Source organism: Phyllopteryx taeniolatus, chromosome 14 (assembly GCF_024500385.1).
Source record: "Phyllopteryx taeniolatus isolate TA_2022b chromosome 14, UOR_Ptae_1.2, whole genome shotgun sequence".
NCBI lineage: Eukaryota > Metazoa > Chordata > Actinopteri > Syngnathiformes > Syngnathidae > Phyllopteryx > Phyllopteryx taeniolatus.
This window is the reverse complement of record NC_084515.1, coordinates 1,376,492-1,396,216: the sequence shown is the minus strand read 5'-3', so window position 1 is coordinate 1,396,216 and position 19,725 is coordinate 1,376,492. Positions and strand designations below refer to the sequence as shown.

The 19,725-nt window shown below is 42.8% G+C and overlaps 1 protein-coding gene across 2 annotated transcripts in view; it reads right to left on the bottom strand.

Moving 5' to 3' along the window:
- Nucleotides 1–1,196: 1,196 nt before the first annotated feature.
- The window catches only part of LOC133489302 (contactin-associated protein-like 4), a 112,980-nt gene continuing 94,451 nt past the window's right edge, over nt 1,197–19,725 (bottom strand). For both annotated transcript variants that reach the window (XM_061798242.1, XM_061798243.1), the window contains 5 exons: nt 15,721–15,854; nt 10,348–10,435; nt 7,941–8,159; nt 6,993–7,055; nt 1,197–5,530 (listed from right to left, as the gene is read on the bottom strand). In XM_061798242.1, coding sequence (XP_061654226.1) covers nt 5,334–5,530; nt 6,993–7,055; nt 7,941–8,159; nt 10,348–10,435; nt 15,721–15,854 — 701 coding nt within the window. In that variant the 3' untranslated portion in view covers nt 1,197–5,333. The remainder of the gene's footprint in view (nt 5,531–6,992; nt 7,056–7,940; nt 8,160–10,347; nt 10,436–15,720; nt 15,855–19,725) is intronic.

The following is a 19,725-nucleotide window of genomic DNA, read 5'->3' as shown; positions in this document are numbered from 1 at the left end:
CAATCATTTGAGATTGCATGGTTCCAGTCAAAAACAGCTGACGTTAGTTTTCAAAGTAGTCACGAATCGGTCCATTACCCAGTCGTCATTCCAGGATAATCAATTAATTAGCAAAATTTCTCTCTTGCTGTAATAGCAGATGCTATCTTTACCCGAGCCGCGCTCTCTCTCATTTCGCTTTCAAGCCTCACGGAGCTGACGAAGGGGTCCGCCCACCTCCTCCTCCTCATACCCCCACCCTCCCACTGTGCAAATGGAAGCATGGGATTAAAGGCGACATGCAAGATGAGAGTGGCACTCAGCAGGCCCGCGGGGGCATCTCGTTCTGTTCACGGCACTGCTGCTTCTGTAGCGTCGATGCACCAACTGTTTACGTGGCAGAAAAAGCACGAAATTATAGGGGAATGCTGAGAGATGATGCCCCTTGATACAATGCCTATATGCCCCCCCAGGTGGCTATATGCATTAGAAGTGATGATGCAAAGAAGATTGGACATAGGATGTCGTTTGGTTCTGTGATTGCATTGGAATCAGTTAAACGGTAGCGATGATATTAATAGCGATAAATGATAACAAGCTCATATTTGCATTAAGGTGAATGGTGAAAGCGCTGTTAGATTTTTTTGAGTGACGCCAGGACAGAATTTTAAATTTTTTTAACAAAATCATGTTTTAAAAATTCTATTAAGATTTCTTCGATTGCATTGAATCCATCGAACGCTAGCACAGCTATTAAACGCGATAACCAAATAAGATTTTCATATCAGCAAAGATTGTGAATGCTGAACATTCTGTTCGATTTTTGGGTGGTGTCAAAATTATTATTTTTTAAAATATGCTAATAAAATTAAATTGTTTGATTGTGTTTGAATGCATCGTGCGGGAGCACCAAAATGATTCAAGACATCAAGTAAAGGTGTTTATATCGGCATGAATGTGAATAAATTCAAACATTTGATCTTTTGGTGATGCCGTGATACAATTATTTTTAATCATGAAAAAGTATTTTCTAAATTAATAGCACACAAAGACAGAATCAAACACACATTTTGTTCTCTGATTGCGTTGGAAACAAACAAACAAACAAACAAACAAACGGTAGACCTGCTATTATTCACGATAAGCGATAATGTTTATATTCCCGCCAATGTGAATGCTGATCGCTAAGTGGCAATAAAGGAAAAGGTGTTACGTGATTATTTATAAAACATCTTTTAATATCATCAAACAGTGTGTCAACAAACAAAAAGAAAATACGCTTCAAATATTTTGGGACATTATTTTTACAATTTCAGACATCTATGAAAAATGATAAAGTGGAGAAGATGTGCAGTTTGGACTAACGTATCGGGACACTTAGAGGAAGTTGGACAGAAGCATTGGGACACCTGCAAGAAGTGAAAAAGTGAAGAAAATGTGGAATTGTGACAAACGTTTGGGGACACCTCCAGGACTTTTGATAAATGGGACACCTGCAGGAAGTCAAAGAAAATGAGGACAAAAGCATTGGGACAGCGATGGGAAGTGAAAAAGGAGACAATATGTGGAGTTTGAACACCTCAAGCAAGTTAAAATAAAATGAAGAGTTTGGACAACAGTATGGGGACACCTACAGATTGAGAAAAGTGACACAAAATGAGGACTTGGTGGACAAGATCTTTGTCCCAATATGTTTGTCCATTTCATTTTATTTCCCTTTCCTGAACCGACCTTCTGCCAGGCCAGCACTTATGATTATTTTCTACCTTTTTGCAGAAAAATCAAAACAGCAGAAAAGGAAAAAAGTTCTACACAGACAAGAAATGCAGAGATGCACCTTGAAGTTGTTGATAGTTTCCTCATTAAAATGCTTGCCGTCTGTTTGACAAACAGCTGCCGCGCCGTCTATCAGGATGGCTTCGCTCCATCGCGACGTGTCTTCATTACATCCATGAGTGCCTGAGACGTCGCTCTCGTCGCCGTCAAAAGGAGCTCTTCGAAAACAAGCGCCGCCGCTGCCAGCCTTCTTTGGAGATGCTTCAAAGCTTCAAAAGCTCTCCGAGGACTTTTAGCGAAGTGCCACACGCTCGCAGCAGGCGGGAGAAACATCAAATAAAAACTACAAAAAAGCAAAAAGCCCTCTGTTGAGGAAATAAAGACGTTTCACAGATGTGTTTTGGATTTCCTGTCTCACATTGGCAACCTTGACAGGATTAATAATTCAGTAGGCCAACAAGAACGAAGTGAGTCATCAACCTCCTTCAGTCCACATTTGGATGTCTTTCAGCGCATAGCTTGAATGTCACTCAGTCGAGTGTAGACCTCCGACAAGGCAACATGAGTGGAAGAAAAAATTGTGCAGTGTCTTATTTTTGTTTGTTAGCTTACAGGGTACATCGTGATTCATGGAGGTTGGAATCAGGTTAGGATTTTGAGCTTTTTTTTGTTTTTGTTTTGGTTACAGTATTCCATTTGATTTTTATTTGATCTGCATCAAAAATGTTTAAAAGTTTGAGGAAAATAATAGCCCGCACACCTGGAATGAAACACACTTGTTTTTTTGATTGCATCGGAAACCACTGAACAATGAAACGTGAATATGAAGAGATCAAATGCAAAAGCAGACATCTCCATGTTCTGTGAATTTAGAAAAAAAAAAAAAATTTAATTCCTGGATCCAGGTTAAAGATCATTTTTATTTAAGGTATTCTAAGTCTTTCAAATAGGTCTTTGATGTAATTTCATTGCAAAACCCGACAACTCCAAGAAAATAATTTTCTTTAAAAACAGACAAGTCGACGGCACGGTGAGGGCGACTGGTTAACACGTCCGCCTCACAGTTCTGAGGACCGGGGTTCAAATCCCGGCCCTGTCTGTGTGGAGTTTGCATGTTCTCCCCGTGCCTGCGTGGGTTTTCTCTCAGAACTCCGGTTTCCTCCCACATCCCCAAAACATGCATTCATTGAACACTCTAAATTGCCCGTAGGTGTGAATGTAAGTGCGAGTGGTTGTTGGTTTCTATGTGCCCTGCGATTGGCTGGCGACCAGTTGAGGGTGTACCCCACCTCTCGCCCGAAGATAGCTGGGATAGGCTCCAGCACACCCGTGACCCGAGTGAGGAGAAGCGGAACGGAAGATGAATGAATGAACAGACAAGTCCAAAATTTTCACATGACTATAAAATGACACTGAAATGGTAAGTATTATGCTTTATGAATAAAAATTAAAAACAGGTTAGTGTACAATAATTAGTTTCTTGAACTAACCCTTAACCCCTACTAACCCCTACCTTAAATGAACCTTTAACCCTAACCCTTCAAAGGGGAAGACAAGTCACATTGATTGCTGATCGTGCCAATGCCATCGTTTTTGTTTCCCGTTAGTTTCATAAGCTATACAGTATGAGCAATTGGTAATGTATTGTGTTTCATGTATACTATTCTGTCTGTCAAAACACTTTGTAAAGACATTTTTACAACAATCTTCTTCATTGCTGCTACCCTCAAGATCCCGTCGACTCACTTGATTGCGACCAACATTGGCGAAGGCTTCCTTGTAGACTCTGCGGACCTGATCACTAGCTCACTAATAAGTTTCATGACATCATCTCTCTCGTACCATTTCATACAATTAGGCAATAAAGTTGAAAGTTAGATTTTACGCTCACGTTCAAGCACAATCAAAGCTATAGTCGCAGCGAGATAACGAGAATTAACGGCCGCAGACATGTTTAAGGATGAACGTGATGACGTCAATACTGTACGTACAGGCTCGTGACGGATGAGAAATGAGATGATGGGTTCGGGTGCAGTGAAATGGAGCTTATCGGTTTCTGCAATAAAACCTTTATTTTCAACGGGTTTTACATACAGTAGGAGTTGTTTGGTTTTGCAGGGTTAGGAAATGCAACATCGAACAATGCCATGATAAGCAGTCTGCTAGTAGGCGTGGCTCTATTTTTGTCTCAATGGCGATTGTCGGCTTTTGTGTTTGAACACCACAAATACATTCCTCTAATTCAGAGACTTACAAAAATACAAAGAATTCTTCCACCCCTCTAGATGACAGTGTAGGTGACGACCGCATCGGAGCATTCTGATCGGAATTAGATCTTTCGGTGAGCCCAGGACATCACTGTTGTTTTTCACTCATTTCATTTTGATTTCAGTCAAAAGAAAATGTTTGAGAAAACTCTCGTTTGTTAGAAAAATAATAGCACATACGCCCAGAATAAAATGCACATTTTTGACTGTGTCTGTTGGTAGCGCTTCTATTGAGTGCAATTTCTGTATGTGTACCTTCATTGAGATCCTGTCCTAAATCCAATGGAAAATTGTACAAAAACTGAAGGGGGCGTTTGAAAGGTGGCTTGATGCCCTCTATTTTTGTATTGTTTTGTAAAGAGCACATTCCGTGTTCTATTCAGGTCAATTTATTCAAATTCACTACCAGTTGATATGTGAAAACCGCATTTTCCTCCATACACCACTGCTGTGATTATGTCTTTTCCACATGCAGTACAACATGATCTGACATTTGATATCAATCCAAAAGAAGTTTAAGGGAGAAAGCTCACGTTTAGGAAGAATAATAGCACATGACTTAGAAACAAATGCTTATACTGTATTGTATTGTTATTGTACATTTGTGTACGTGCACCTTTATTCAGATTCTGTCTTTTCCACGTATGACATGATCTGACATTTGATCTTGAGCAAAAAGAAGTTTTGTGAAAAAGCTCACATTTGAGAAAACTAATAGCGCACACCCCCAGGCTGAAACGTGCATTTTGTTTTTTGAAAGCGTTGGAATTTGTCGAGCAGTATCGCTGCTATTCATCGCAATAATTGATAAAATGCATTTCTGTATGTGCACTTTTATCCAGATTGACATTTGATCTTTGTCTCCCAAATTGGGGGAACAAAATGCCCATAACAAAATGCAGATTTTGTTCTTTAAATGTATTGAAATGTGTTGAGAGGAATCACCGCTATTTATCGCAATAATTGATCAATAACATTTCTGCTTGCGCACCTTTATCCAGATCCTTTATCCTTTTGTGCATTTTCCACGCGACTTTCTTCAGGTTTGATTGGCTAAATCGGCCTTACAGTTACCTGTTAGCGGTTGCTTTGGCATGTACCTTACACCCTGCGATACCCATGTACTTGTGGACATGCTGGAATCATCCGGCTCATGTGATGTTTCCTCACCATTCTCCATTTGAAAAACTGAAAGATCATTTCAAAATTGTCCAGAATATCGTACAAAGACACATTGACATTGTTGAATATTTACATGTGTACAACTATTTATAAGTGTGACCAAGCATGTCCGATTGCCTTCCCTCGCGCTCAGATGAAGTACTCTTTTGGGCTCTGCCCCAAGGCATTGTGGGAGTCTGTCTGGCATTCGAAGGGTAAGTCTTGGCTTTCCTCCTGCTGGCTGCCTTTCACTTCCTGGTTCTGGTACGTTTCCTTCCGCCGGTACACAAATTTGGCGACCACGGCCAGGCCGGCCAGCGTCACGAAGATGATCACCGCGATCACGCCTGCCAGGAAGAGCCATGAATACGTTTAATTACGATTACGGTTTTTAAATCTTTTAATATCCTTATATGAAATAAGCGTATAAAAAAGCTGTTTTCAGATAAAAAAAAAAAAAATCGATTCCATTTTTTTCCCCTTTGGGGAGTTATGACCGAGCTCCACAAATGCTGCCTAGCAACAGGAAAGGGAAATGAGTGGGGGAAAAGTAAAATTTTGAAGGAAAAATCAAGATATCACAATATTAGGGGCAGAGTGCTAGTGTTCCACTAGATGTCTTTTTTTCTTTCTGTTCATAATACAGTATGCATTTTATATGTAATACAGAGCAGTGGCTGAATTTTCAAATTCTAACTTGTTCATTTGCCAAAGGGGCAGTTGTGGTCAAGCCCCATTAATTCTGCCTAGCAACAGAAAGGGGAAAGAAGTGTGGGGGATGGGGAGTCAAATTACTGTATGACAGAAAAGTTGTGAAGAAGAAGAATAAAGTCTCCAAGGTGAAATAATAAAGTCATGATCAAGTGTTCTACTTTGACAATACATAATGCATTTTATTATTAATACTGACTGAATTTTCAAATTTTAACTTTTTCATTTGCCTATGAGGCAGTGATTGAGTCCCATGAATTCTGCCTAGCAACAAGAATGGGAGAAATGGGAGGGGAACGTCAGATTATGATAGAAAAGTTGTTTAGTTAAAAGAATAGAGTCCTAACATTAAAACAAGTAATGAAGTCATATTACTATGAGTAAATTGAATTTGATGAGAACAAAGTACTGTACTTAAGACTGAATTCTGAATTCGAGACAAATGAGCCAGTGCCCCACCATATCTAGCAGGCATTTATTTATTTTTTTAACGCAACACGATATTTTATTATAAATAGAGAGCAGTGAATGAAAAGTGCAACTTTTTCATTCGCGTGTGGGGCAGTTATGATCAAGCCTCATGTTTTCTGCCTTGCAACAAGGGGCCATGCTATGAAGGAGTATTAGGGTGACACCGAGTGAAAAGAAGACGTGTGGAATTACTAGACAAAGTTTCTGGTTGTGACTGCATTTGGGGTAGTGGCCCACCACATGTAGAAGTTTTTCTTTCTACGCATTTTATATTCCATACAGAGCAGTGATTGAATTGTGAAATGCCAGTTTTTTTTTCCAGCTATGGGGCAGTTATGATCAAGCCCCATGAATTCTCCTTAGAAACCAGTGGTCACTCTACAGTGTTTTTGGCCCACCATGTGAAAAAAGTTCAACTATAAAAAAAATAAAAATAAATGAATCAATTCTTAATATTAGGAGAATACAATCTTAATAATACAAGAGAAATTTGATGGAAAAAAGTAAATATGACTGATTTGGGGTGGATGAGGCAGTGCCCCACCTGATAGGATTTATTCCCTCTGTTTTTACAATCACGTATCTATTTTATATATAATACAGAGCAGCAATGAAAATGTTGGGTACCTCCAATGAGTGCAGAGTCTGTCCGCATGGCATTGACTAAAGGCTGGCCAGAACCGGACGGGTCTACAGCGACGGAAGACAAGAAAAAGAGGAAAGGAAGAAGACAAGAGGAATAAGAGCAAAAGTTAAGGCAAAGCAGGCGACATAACGCCGATGTCTGATGAGGCACAACGCGACCAGGCGGAAAATGATTAGATAACAGCGACACAGGCGGAACACACAGCACAGCGGAAATAATTAGGTGATATCTAGTTATCCATCCATCCATCCATCCTCCTACTGTATGTCTATCTACAGCACTATGAAAAAGAATTTCCCACCCTTCTCAAATGATATTTTTGGTAGAGCTTCCCCACTTCAATGTTTAAGATAATCAAAGAAATGTAGATATCAGACAAAGCTAACCCAAGTCAACATAAAATGCAGTTTTTAATTGGTGATTTGATTTATTGAGGGAAAAAATAGCTATTCAAAGACGGTGGGGAGGCCGCGGGCCCCGAAATGACTAGCTAGTTGCACCCTGCTTCGAGCCAGCGCCGCCACCGCCGCTCAGCATGACAACCAAAGTGGATTAGCGGCTCGTGCATTGATGGAGAACTAATGTGAATTGCAGGACACGTTGACTGTCGACATTTCAAACGTACGTCGCGGTAATAAATATGCATGCTTCAATTCGGCGCGACGAGACATTGGGTCTTGTCTTCCCCGATGCGCCGTTCCCCGCAGCTGGGAAAGCCCGTGAGCCTGACTGATTAGCCAGCAGCAGCTGGACGGCGGATTGAAGCATTTTACAAAGCGGGGGGGGGGGGGGGGGGGGGGGGGAACTAAACCCTTAACATTGTTCACTCACAGCAGAATGAGAGGGCTCATTTTGAACTCGTTTGCGTTTTGGCACAGGCAATTTTGATTCGCGAGCGTGACATACATGGGCAATATTCGCTTCGCTACCTGACAGGCGTGGCGTGTTGTGCGTGGCGTAGCTATTGGACGTCGCAGGCGAGCCGCAGTTAGAGCGGACCAATGGCCCACTGACGTCCACGGTTCCACCGTGCAGCCGGAGCAGCGCCTCCTTGAGGGGGCTGATGGAATTAAAGCGAACCACTGACAGACAGCCACTGAATCCCAGCGTGGACAAGCGCACCAGATCTGGATCCACATCGTCGGACTCTGAAGGGAATGAGAAGACCACCGAGGTGAGAATTGAGTCAGTGGACAGTACATCCCCGCCAATTCATGATTCACCATGCTAGCCAACAATTAAGTAGTTGTGATAATATAAAAAAAAAATTTGGCCCCCAATTTAACAACTTTTTTCGAGTAGTTTTATGACTTTTTTGTTCTATTCATAAGATGCGTTTTTTAATTGGCTATTGTGAATTTGTCCTGCATTCTTGCGACTTCTTCACCCATTCTTTCAACTTTTTTCTCCAATTGTCACGACTTCTTCCCGTATTCTTCCCACTTTTTCTCCTATTCTTACAACTTTTTTCTCCTACCCTCACAAATGTTTTCAAAAATTCCCGTGACTTTTTGCTCGTGTTCTTGTGACGTTTTTCTCATATTCGTATCTTCTTTTCCTCAAATTCTTGCAGCATTTTTCTTGTATCATCACTTTTTCTCGTATTTTGGTGACTTTTTTTTCACCTATTCTTACAACTTTCTCCTATTCTTACAAACTTACAAATTGTTCTTGAGACATTTTCTCATATCTTGCGACTTTTTTCTTGTATTCCGACATCTTTTTACCCCTATTCTTAAGAATTTTTCTAAATTCTTACAATTTTCGATATTTTTGCTACTTTGTTCTCATATCTGACAATTTCTGTTGTATTATTGCGACGATAATCTTGCATTCTTACGACTTTTATCTTGCATTACTTCTTTCTTGCATTCTTACAACTTGTTTCTCCTATTCTTCCAACTTTTTTCTTATATTCTTACAATTTTCTTCTTGTTTTCTTTCGTTTCTCCTTTTTTATGACTTTCTCATATTTTTACGATTTTTTTATTTTATTATTACCACTTCTATCTTGTATTCTTACTGATTTCTCGTATTAATACAACTTTTTTTGTATTCTTGTCATTTTTTTCTCTCATTATTGTGACTTTTTTCTTGTATTATAACTCTTCTCTCATTCTTACAACTTTGTACGCGTTACTGTATTTAGTTATTTTCTACATAATATTTTGCGAATGGTAGTTTACAAATCGGCAGGGGTTGACTATACACCATTCATCATCTTTCTTGTGTGTGAGTGACACGTGGCCCATAAGCTCCTCTAGGCCCAAACCCTCCATCACGGCCGAGCCCAGCCACCCACCATGTTTGTGCTTTCATTTGTAGCGCTGCTAGATGACGGGGTCAGCGGGAAGCGACAGAAAATCCACTTTCCCGTTGCTTTTCCTCAATGACGGTTTGACACCATTGGTTAAAACACAAGCAGAAAGCACATCGTCGCCTTATGAGTCTAGTAAGTGTTCGCGATGAGACCATAACAGGCCACTTGTTTTACAGACAGGCTTTCTCACTGGCTTCCTGTTAAATTGGTGCATTCGAGGCATAACGGTAAAGCCTAGATTTATTGGTCTGATCCTTCAAGACAGAACTCAAAAAGCGGGACATCACCTTGTCTGAAGTATGCGTCTGCACGGCTGTTGCGGCTTCTCACACTTAGATAATTAATTGCGTCAACACGACAATTTGGCAATTTAGTCTCATCCATCTGACTAGTATATGGGATTCAAATTTGGTAGCAATTAGACAAAATATGTAAGACAAGTTTGTCTTTGAAAGACCCCTTGGAAATTTGCCTAAATATGTGTTTTCGGGTTCCTGAGAATTTTTTCATGAGTCTACACATGATAGACATGCCCAAAAAGTTCCATAATGCCAAGTGAAACAGCTTTCAGGGGCTGCATTTTTTAAAAAAAAGTCATGAGATATTACTTCATTTCGAGGAGAAGTTTGTTTTTGAAGGAGGCCTGGAAATGACGAAACTGACCTGAAAATGGCCACTTCAAACCAAAATGGCAGCCCTCCTGCTGCTCTTCTCCTTATAGATACTGTACATCTGCCAAGTTACCATTTGCAAAGCAAAACTGGCTTCACAGGCTGAATTAAAAACAAATAATTTGTTCCCAAGCATGCAAAACCTCTACAACAGATTTGTCTTTGAGGGAACCCAAGACATAGTCAAAATGAGCCACATATGGCCACTTTATTTCACAGTATGGGTTCTTGATACTTTTTGTGGGGGCCTACCCATGATACAGTGGACATGCCTACCATATTTCATGCTGCTAAATGAAACTGGCTTCAGGGGCTGAATTTTCAACAGCCGTTTGTTCCACTCACCTTGTACTTTGCCAAGCAAAAGTGACCTGATGCCGCTGAATTCGCCATCTGACGTCAAGTTGAAGACTTCGCTGGTACGTTGGTCAACCTGGAAAAGAGAATCACAATATGGGTTGATGTTTTTTTTTTGTTTTTTGTTTTTTTAGTAATCGACCTTTGCAGCCATTCTTTGTCAACACATCCATCCATCCATCCATTTCTATTTTCAACACCGCTTATCCTGGTTAGGGTCGCGGGACGCTGGAGCCTATCCCAGCTGACTTCGGGCGAAAGGCGGGCTACACCCTGAACTGGTCGCCAGTCAGTCGCAGGGCACATCTTTGCCAACACACAAAGACAAAAAACTCAAATCCCTTGCAATTTAATGCTGACCCTCTGTCGAATATAGGTGATTTAAATTTAGTAGAAAATTGGACACAATCTCTATGAGAGAAAAATTACCTTAAATGGCAGCTCCAAAACCTAAATGACAGACTTTTTTTTTTTTTTTTTTTTGGGCATGGCATTTTGAAACTTTTATGTGGGTCTACTCATGACAGCAGTGGTGGGCGGTGCATTTCAGACGTGGGCCTTTGCCCAGCAGCCAAACCCCCACCTCCGTTGATGAATGTACATCAGTGGGGAAGAAGTTCCATCAGAACACCCTACCCTCACCAGACCCCTCCACGCCCCCACCCCACTCCACACACACACACACACACACACACACAGTTGACAAATGAGAAAGTTCGCTCAGCACCAAAGACCCTGATTGACGAATGTACGACGATGGAGAAACATTAAAAAAATTCAAATTGTGGCTGGTGACAGTTGATGTCAACCCCTTTTTATCCTCCATTACAACATTCAACTCTGTCGCGAGCCTACCCAGCTAATGAATTATGATGTCATTGTTTAAAATCGGGCGGCACGGTGGACGACTGGTTAGAGCGTCTGCCTCACAGTTCTGAGGGACGGGGTTCAATCCCCGGCCCTGCCTGTGTGGAGTTTGCATGTGGGTTTTCTCCGGGCACTCCGGTTTCCTCCCACATCCCAAAAACATGCATGGTAGGTTAATTGTCAACTCTAAATTGCCCGTAGGTGTGAATGTGAGTGCGAATGGTTGTTTGTTTGTATGTGCTCTGCGATTGGCTGGCAACCGGTTCAGGGTGTACCCCGCCTCCTGCCCGATGATAGCTGGGATAGGCTCCAGCACGCCCGCGACCATAGTGAGGAGAAGCGGCTCGGAAAATGGATGGATGGATGTTTAAAATTGTATAAAACGGCACCAGACGTCAGCATTAGCGGCAGTGCCCAGTAGACTTGCGACACTGCTGTCTGAATCCTTTTCAAAGGCAGTTAATTAGGCAAAAATGAATCAGGACACTTAAAGCCTTAGACGTTCGCAGTTCCTATTATTAATTTTTAATAAACCAGGCTCACTCAATTCAAATGTGCTGTTTTAGTGTGGTTCTGATACCAAATCTACAGTATAGCGGTTCACAATCATGATTTATCTAACAACATAACAAAAACCTGAAAACTTTCAATAAAACGCATCGTACTCACAGGAGATGCATATTATTTATAGACAAACTCCACCCTCTTTTGCTCGCTGTGTTGGGTACGAGCCAGCCACGAATTTGTTGAAGTGGTGAATAAATATTTTACCATGTTGAAAACAAGCCAGCCAGCTTTAAGCATCGCCCGGCTTGTCTTGAAAAGTCTGCCCTGAAAGTTAATTTTTAACCATAATTTCTGTTATGTTCGTCATGTTGCTCAGCCCCCGGCTTCACGTAACGTTATGTGGGGAAGAGCCAGTCGAGTGGCTCTAAACCAATCAGAGTATAGAAAAATTCTAACGTCACTGGAGGCCAGCTGTTTACTGAATCTGAAATCTGAAAAATAATGGATATGCCAACCAAATTTCATGTTTCTAAGTAAAACTGGCACGAGGGAATAATAATAACAACAATTTCATGATTTATTACTAGTGTTGTCTTTTGTGATGTGTCTTCAAACTTCACTGTCATGCTCCGCCCATGCACAATGATAAAAACTCAAATTGTTGGCCATTTAGCGTTGCTCATCGTCATGTACAATTTTGGTAGCAACCGGACAAAATCTCTTGGGGGAGTCTGCCACTGGAAATGGCCAAAATGACCCATTGAATGACTTTTGCATTCTACAAAATGGCTGACTTCCTGTCTTTTCAGGGATTACTTCTTGAGACTTTTTTGTAGCTCTCCTCGTGATAGACATGCCTTTCAAATTTCATGCGGCTCAGTCAAACTGGCTTCAAGGGCTTAATTTTCTTGTCTCTCTGAGAAGTTCCATTTTGAAGGACCCCTGGGCACAGCAAAGACGATCTCTAAGACAACTGGTTTATATAAAAATGGCTGACTTCCTGTGTCTTTTCATGTTGCTGAGTGAAACTGGCTTTAGGGGCTGAATTAAAAAAAAAAAAAAAAAAAGGGATTAGAAAGCTTTGGCAGTGGTGGTTTGCTAGTTACGACTACAATGTAACATTATACAGTGTATTTGTGTTCCGGTTATCAGAAGCTAATCTATGCAGCTCTGCTTAGCATTCAACTTTGACATGATAGTCTGTTCGTGAAGTAAAAAAAAAACAAAGTTCTCCAGCTCTTGTTTTGGAAATCTCGCACTAAAACTTTGCCAAGTGAACCGCGTCTGCGTTAAACCTCATCAGACAGACAGTGAAGCTTTAAATCGGGAGACCCCGGGCAGCCCGGCGCAGACTCCCTCTGTTCAGAAGTCCGACGTCGTTTGTAGGGCTAAAGCCTTAAATCCTGTCAGAAATATTTTAAGTTCCTCCTTCAAACGGGCGAGCCAGCCAGCCGGCGAGTCGGCCGCTAGAGCTTCTTTCATGTCAAGCAGACGGTTCAAGTGTTTCCAAGAAAAAACATGCACTGAACAGGGGAAATAATGGAAATAAATTGCTAGCTTTAGCAATCTTTGCCTTCCGGAACTTTACTCATAGCTCTATGTCTTGAGATAAGCACTTTCTGACCATTTTGAAGTGTGCACAAGAACTTGAAACAATTGCATTTGTAACATTGCTACCGCTAATGCTAATTCAACACTTCCAGGCTGGTCCACCTGCACACAAACCGCTATAGCAGGTGACACAGGGTTGTCATATAAGCATTGTCTGATCATTTAACAGTGTCAACATTGATTAATAGTGTGAGCGATGAGGCTAAAGCTAACTCAACACAAGAGGTGTCAAGGCCAAATGAGCACTTACATTATCAGGAGTCCTGCAATATTTGTGGCATGAATGTTGCCTTTTCTCCTCCAAATTAGTTAAAATATTAGTAAAATAAACACTTTTACCAATGCATTTTTTTTTTAACTTTATCAAATAACATTTAAATAAAATTAAATTATTAAATGAGAAAATACCTGTAATTAAATTAAATGTAAATAATACAATTATAAATGAGATGTAATTATTTTGTTATTAAAATACAACATTTTACATGTACATTTTTCGTCTACAAATTATCTGGCCTGTCTGTATGTTAGTGACAATGCTTGTGCTAACGCAACAAGAGAGGTGTCCAGGCTGGTCCACCGACAGCACCTATTGTCATCATAATAACAGACACAAGTTTGTCCTTATTACAAACTTACACTAGCTTGTAATCTTGTAACCGGCCTAATGTTAAAGTTAAAGTAATAGAAATGACTGATGTCCTAGAAGACATGATTGGAAAGACCACTGTAGCAAGAGGAGGTCACGTTGCGCTTCATCTTCTGACAATTAGGCGGTGAGATGACTTTATACATCATCGACTGCGGAAAAGATGAATATTTCATCAGAGGCTCTTTGCATATTCCTGATGCAACTTTGACATCTCGATGAGGGTCAGTCGTCGTTTCTACTGGTCATAACTCTACAAAAATGATATATAGAATTTGAATAATGATGAAATGAGACTTGGATGTTGATAAAGCCAAGTTGGCTTGGCCACAAAGTAGAGCAGGTAGACTAAATTGCGTCTTTAGAGGATGTCAAGGATGATATGCATTTTTTTTAAAATTCATACAGTCTCTTTTATGCGAGTACGAAATGGGTGCTTCAAACCAAAACGGTCAACTTCATGTTCCTGTTTCGATAGACATGTCCACTCTGTTTTGTGTATACAATAGGGAAAACTGGTGTTGGAAGGCGATTTTTTTTTATAACTTTCCAGGTGTGCGACCAAGTGCTGTTTCAAACCAAAATGGCTGTCTGGTTTCAGGGGCATTTTTCCCCCCAATTTTCTAGGGGAGTTAACCGAGTGCGAAATGACTGCTTCAAACCAAAATGACTTATTTTCTGTTCAATTACAGCCATAGGTGCTTGAAATTTTTTCATGCCTCCTATTATGATAGGCATGTACACCCAATTTCCTTTCAATCTGAGAAAAGTTTTTCTAAAGGCCTTTTCACACTGCACTTGCTCAGTGTGGAAGGGCCCCCATGTCAAAGCGCAATAATGAAGGCAACGGGGGTGCAGTCATCCCATATTTGTATATGGTGACGTAACAGCGTGCAAGCATGTTGGGAGGCTTTCCCCGCTGAGTGGATCACAACTTGGCAATATGTATTTGTCACACTGTTGGAAAAAAAAGTCCTAACTTTGCTAATTTTTAAGGAGGAGGAGGTGACACAGCAGCAAAAAAAAAAAAAAAAAGGGAATGGGAATATCCCATATTAATTTCATGCCAGCAACTCAGTTTAAACCTCCCACAGAGCCTCCCACAGAGATGTCTCGGTATGTAATTTTCCTATTGGCCCAAAGTTCGGGATAGTACGACACCTCAATTATTATGGCTTCCTCTATTTCCCCCTTACAGTTTACAGTACAACTCTGCCAAAATAACTCAGAAATCACTCCGCTAGCCTCTCTGCCATTGAAGGAGCTTTTTTGACGTCACAGCGTCAAAGTTCTTGAATAGAACATTATTCTATTCAATGACACGACGCTCTCCATTGACACGACACTCGGTGTCATGGCAAAATTAATGGGAAAGTCGTGGGCGTCAGACGCTTTGCCAAGTGCAGTGTGAAAAGGCCTTAACTTTCCAGGGGGTGCGACTGAGTTTGAAAATGCTGCTTCAAACCAAAATGGCTGACTTCCCACTCAGTTTCAAGCATGGGTTCTTCAGAATTTTTCTTGTGTCCTGTTATGATAGACATATGCCCCCAATTTTACGTGGAATTGGTGAAACTGGTGCCGGGGGCTATTTCTTTCTAATTTTCAAGGCGGTGCGACCAATGTTGGGGTATTTATTTTATTTTTTTTAAACTAACCAACGTGCTACTGAGTGAATTTTGGGGACAATAAATATGTTTGTCTATTCTGTTAAGTGTGTTTTATGTTACCTGCAGAGACACGGCATCCATCACTCTGCTGACGACCACCGTATGCAGACGACCGTCAGCCAAACCCTTGGCTTGGCTCCTCAACACTTCGGCTTCCTTGCTGCTGTGGAGCTTATAGCGGACTTCCAGCTTATCTGCACGCACACGCACACACACACACACGCACACACACACACACACACACACACATTATTCAAACCTTTTCTCATTTCTTATCTTGCCAAGCATCCGTTATCATTATTACAAAGTTACATCTTTCATCCTAAACCTGAATCTCAATAAGGAGCTTTGCATATTAAAGAGGATTAGGACTCATTGCCCATCAATAACACTAATTAATTTTTCTAATATTATCGCAGCATTAAGAGGAGACGTTCGGAGGTCTTTGAGGCAGTGTGGTGAAAAAGAAAAAAACATTGTCCTTCACATGGACTATTTAGAGCCGCTTTCAAATACACTAATTGATCTTGTAAAGAACAGTGCTGAGCTGGGAGGTTATTTTTATAACAGCAAATGGATGTAACAATACACCACTGAACAAACCACGCCAAGATTTTAATAACCTATTTAGCATGCGACGTTAGCATTTAGTGCTATTTTAGGAGCATTTGAATAGACAAAGCTCTAAAAAAGACTGCAATAGTACCCAGTAGAGCGAAGACCTTCGCCAAGGTGGAAACATGAGCAGTTTGTTGGGTGTCATCAAACTTCGCCGAAATGCTCCGCTCACACATGATGATGAGAACTAATATTTTCTCAATTAAGCATTGTCCCTCTGTCTAATATACTTGGTCTAAATTTGGTAGCAATTGGAAAATCTCTAGTAAAAGTTGATCTTTGAAAGACTTCGCTTCAAAGCAAAATTGCTGTATCTTTATTATCTTTCTTCTTGAGACTTTTTTTAGTGGGTCTATTTATGATAGACATGCCTACCAAAGTTCAAGTAGGTAAGTGTAACTGGTTTCAAGGGCTGGATTAAAAAAATAAATAAATAAAAAATCACAAGCAGAGATATTACTATAGTTTCGTGTTTTATGGCAAATCATCAAACTTGGCCGCTATACGCCCACACGCAATGATGACAACTAAAAATATTTTCAATTTAGCGGTTTTTTGTGGTCCTGTTCAGCTGCTTGGCCATGCAAAATGGTGGCTCTTGTATGCCTTTTTTGCTGGAACAGTTTTGCTGTGCAACAGTGGAGTTATTATTCTGGTGTTTATTAGGGCAGTGGTCCCCAACCACCGGTCCGCGGACCGGTACCGGGCCGTGAGGCATTTTTTACTGGGATGCAGAGAAAGAATGACCAATTTATATAATTTCTGTTGTATTGCAAATCACGTGTGAATGTGTTTTATTTTGAAAATTGACCGGATCTTTTCCGACGCAACAGCTGCACGTCTCACGTGATACGTCAAGACTGCACAGAACGCTTCCGTTTCCGGTCCCAGCCGGCTCGAACGCTTCTGTTTCCGGTCTGTGCGGGCTGGCTAACGGTGGCAGAGTTCAAAGAACGAAATCATTTCATAAACTAATTCAGCTCATTACGTTAACTGAAAAGATTTGTTCTTTTGAACGAAACAACACTATATCAGGAGTCCTACTTAAAATACGGGTTTATCGCAACAGTTAACTCTCAGCCACTAAGTCTGCTCTGATACAGATACAGTCGTAAGTTTCTGCTTGACACAGGCAGAACTACTTTTACGGAGTTAAAAGTCTACTCTCTTTGAGGAGCTACGGAACTGCAGTATGGTCTGGCTGCCTACAACAACTCCGAGCCCCACTCCTGCATTGCGCCCACAGTGGACGCACCACGAACAGCGAAGGAGGAAGCAGAAGCGAGGCAAGCATGTGTGTGTGTTGCATGCCACCACAGCCGGTCCGTGAGAAAAATGCCGACTCCTAACCGGTCCGCGGTATTGAGGGGCCATAGAGGTCGGGTGCAGTGGGAGCTGGGCGGTGGCCGAAGGCGGGGACCTTGGCGATCCGATCCCCGGCTGCAGAAGCTGGCTCTAGGGACGTGGAATGTCACCTCTCTGGCAGGGAAGGAGCCCGAGCTGGTGTGTGAGGTCGAGAAGTTCCGACTTGATATCGTCGGACTCGCCTCCACGCACAGCTTGGGCTCTGGTACCAGTCCTCTCGGGAGGGTTTGGACTCTCTTCCACTCTGGAGTTGCCCACGGTGAGAAGCGCCGAGCAGGTGTGGGTATACTTATTGCTCCCCGGCTCAGCGCCTGTATGTTGGGGTTCACCCAGGTGGACGAGAGGGTAGCCTCCCTCTGCCTTTGGGTGGGGGGAAGGGTCCTGACTGTTGTTTGTGCCTATGCACCAAACAGCAGTTCAGAGTACCCACCCTTTTTGGAGTCCTTGGAGGGGGTGCTGGAGAGCGCTCCCGCTGGGCACTCCATCGTTCTGCTGGGGGACTTCAATGCTCATATGGGCAATGACAGTGAGACCTGGAAGGTCGTGATTGGGAGGAACGGCGCACCGATCAGAACCCGAGCGGTGTTCTGTTACTTGGACTTCTGTGCTCATCACGGATTGTCCACAACGAACACCATGTTCAAGCATAAGGGTGTCCACACGTGCACTTGGCACCAGGACACCCTAGGTCGCAGTTCGATGATCGACTTTGTGGTCCTGTCATCGGACTTGCGGCCGCATGTCTTGGACACTCGGGTAAAGAGAGGGGCGGAGCTGTCAACTGATCACCACTTGGTGGTGAGTTGGCTCCGATGGTGTGGGAAGATGCCGGTCCAACGTGGCAGGCTCAAACGTATTGTGAGGGTCTGCTGGGAACGTCTGGCGGAATCTCCTGTCAGAAGGAGTTTCAACTCCCACCTCCGACAGAACTTTGCTTATGTTGCAGGGGAGGCAGGGGACATCGAGTCCGAGTGGACCATGTTCCACGCCTCCATTGCTGAGGCGGCTGACCGGAGTTGTGGCCGTAAGGTGGTCGGTGCCTGTCGTGGCGGCAATCCCCGAACCCGTTGGTGGACACCAACGGTGAGGGATGCTGTCAAGCTGAAGAAGTTGTCCTATCGGGCCTTTTTGGCCTGTGGGACTCCTGAGGCAGCTGATGGGTACCGGCTGGCCAAGCGGAATGCAGATTTGGTGGTCGCTGAAGCAAAAACTCGGGCATGGGAGGAGTTCGGTGATGCCATGGAGAAAGACTTCCGGACGGCTTCGAGGAAATTCTGGTCCACCATCCGGCGTCTCAGGAGGGGAAAGTAGTGAACCATCAACACTGTGTATAGTGGGGATGGAGCGCTGCTGACCTCGACTCGGGACGTTGTGAGCCGGTGGGGAGAATACTTCGAAGACCTCCTCAATTCCACCGACACGCCTTCCCATGAGGGAGCAGAGTCTGGGTTCTCTGAGGCGGACTCTCCTATCTCTGGGGTTGAGGTCACCGAGGTGGTTAAAAAGCTCCTCGAGGGGTGGATGAGATTCGCCCGGAGTTCCTCAAGGCTCTGGATGTTGTAGGGCTGTCCTGGTTGACACGCCTCTGCAACATCGCGTGGACATCGGGGACAGTGCCTCTGGATTGGCAGACTGGGGTGGTGGTCCCCCCTTTAAGAAGGTTCCAACTACAGGGGGATCACACTCCTCAGCCTCCCTGGTAAGGTCTATTCAGGGGTGCTGGAGAGGAGGGTCCGTCGGGAAGTCGAATCTCAGATTCAGGAGGAGCAGTGTGGTTTTCGTCCTGGCCGTGGAACAGTGGACCAGATCTACAGATCTGGCAGGGTCCTCGAGGGTGCATGGGAGTTCGCCCAACCAGTCTACTGATGCCACCCACTCCCCAAGACCCAGGGCGGTCCCCCAGCCCAACCGAAGCGCCCTGACCAGTCCCAAAGGGAGGGGCACGGGTACCAAACCACTATCCAACACGCCCATAAAATTGGCTTCAAGAACTGAGTTTTAAAAAAAAATAACGAGCTGGGATTTTCTTACAGTTGTGTTTATCGCGAATCATCAAAGCTTTCCTCTATGCTCCGGCCACAC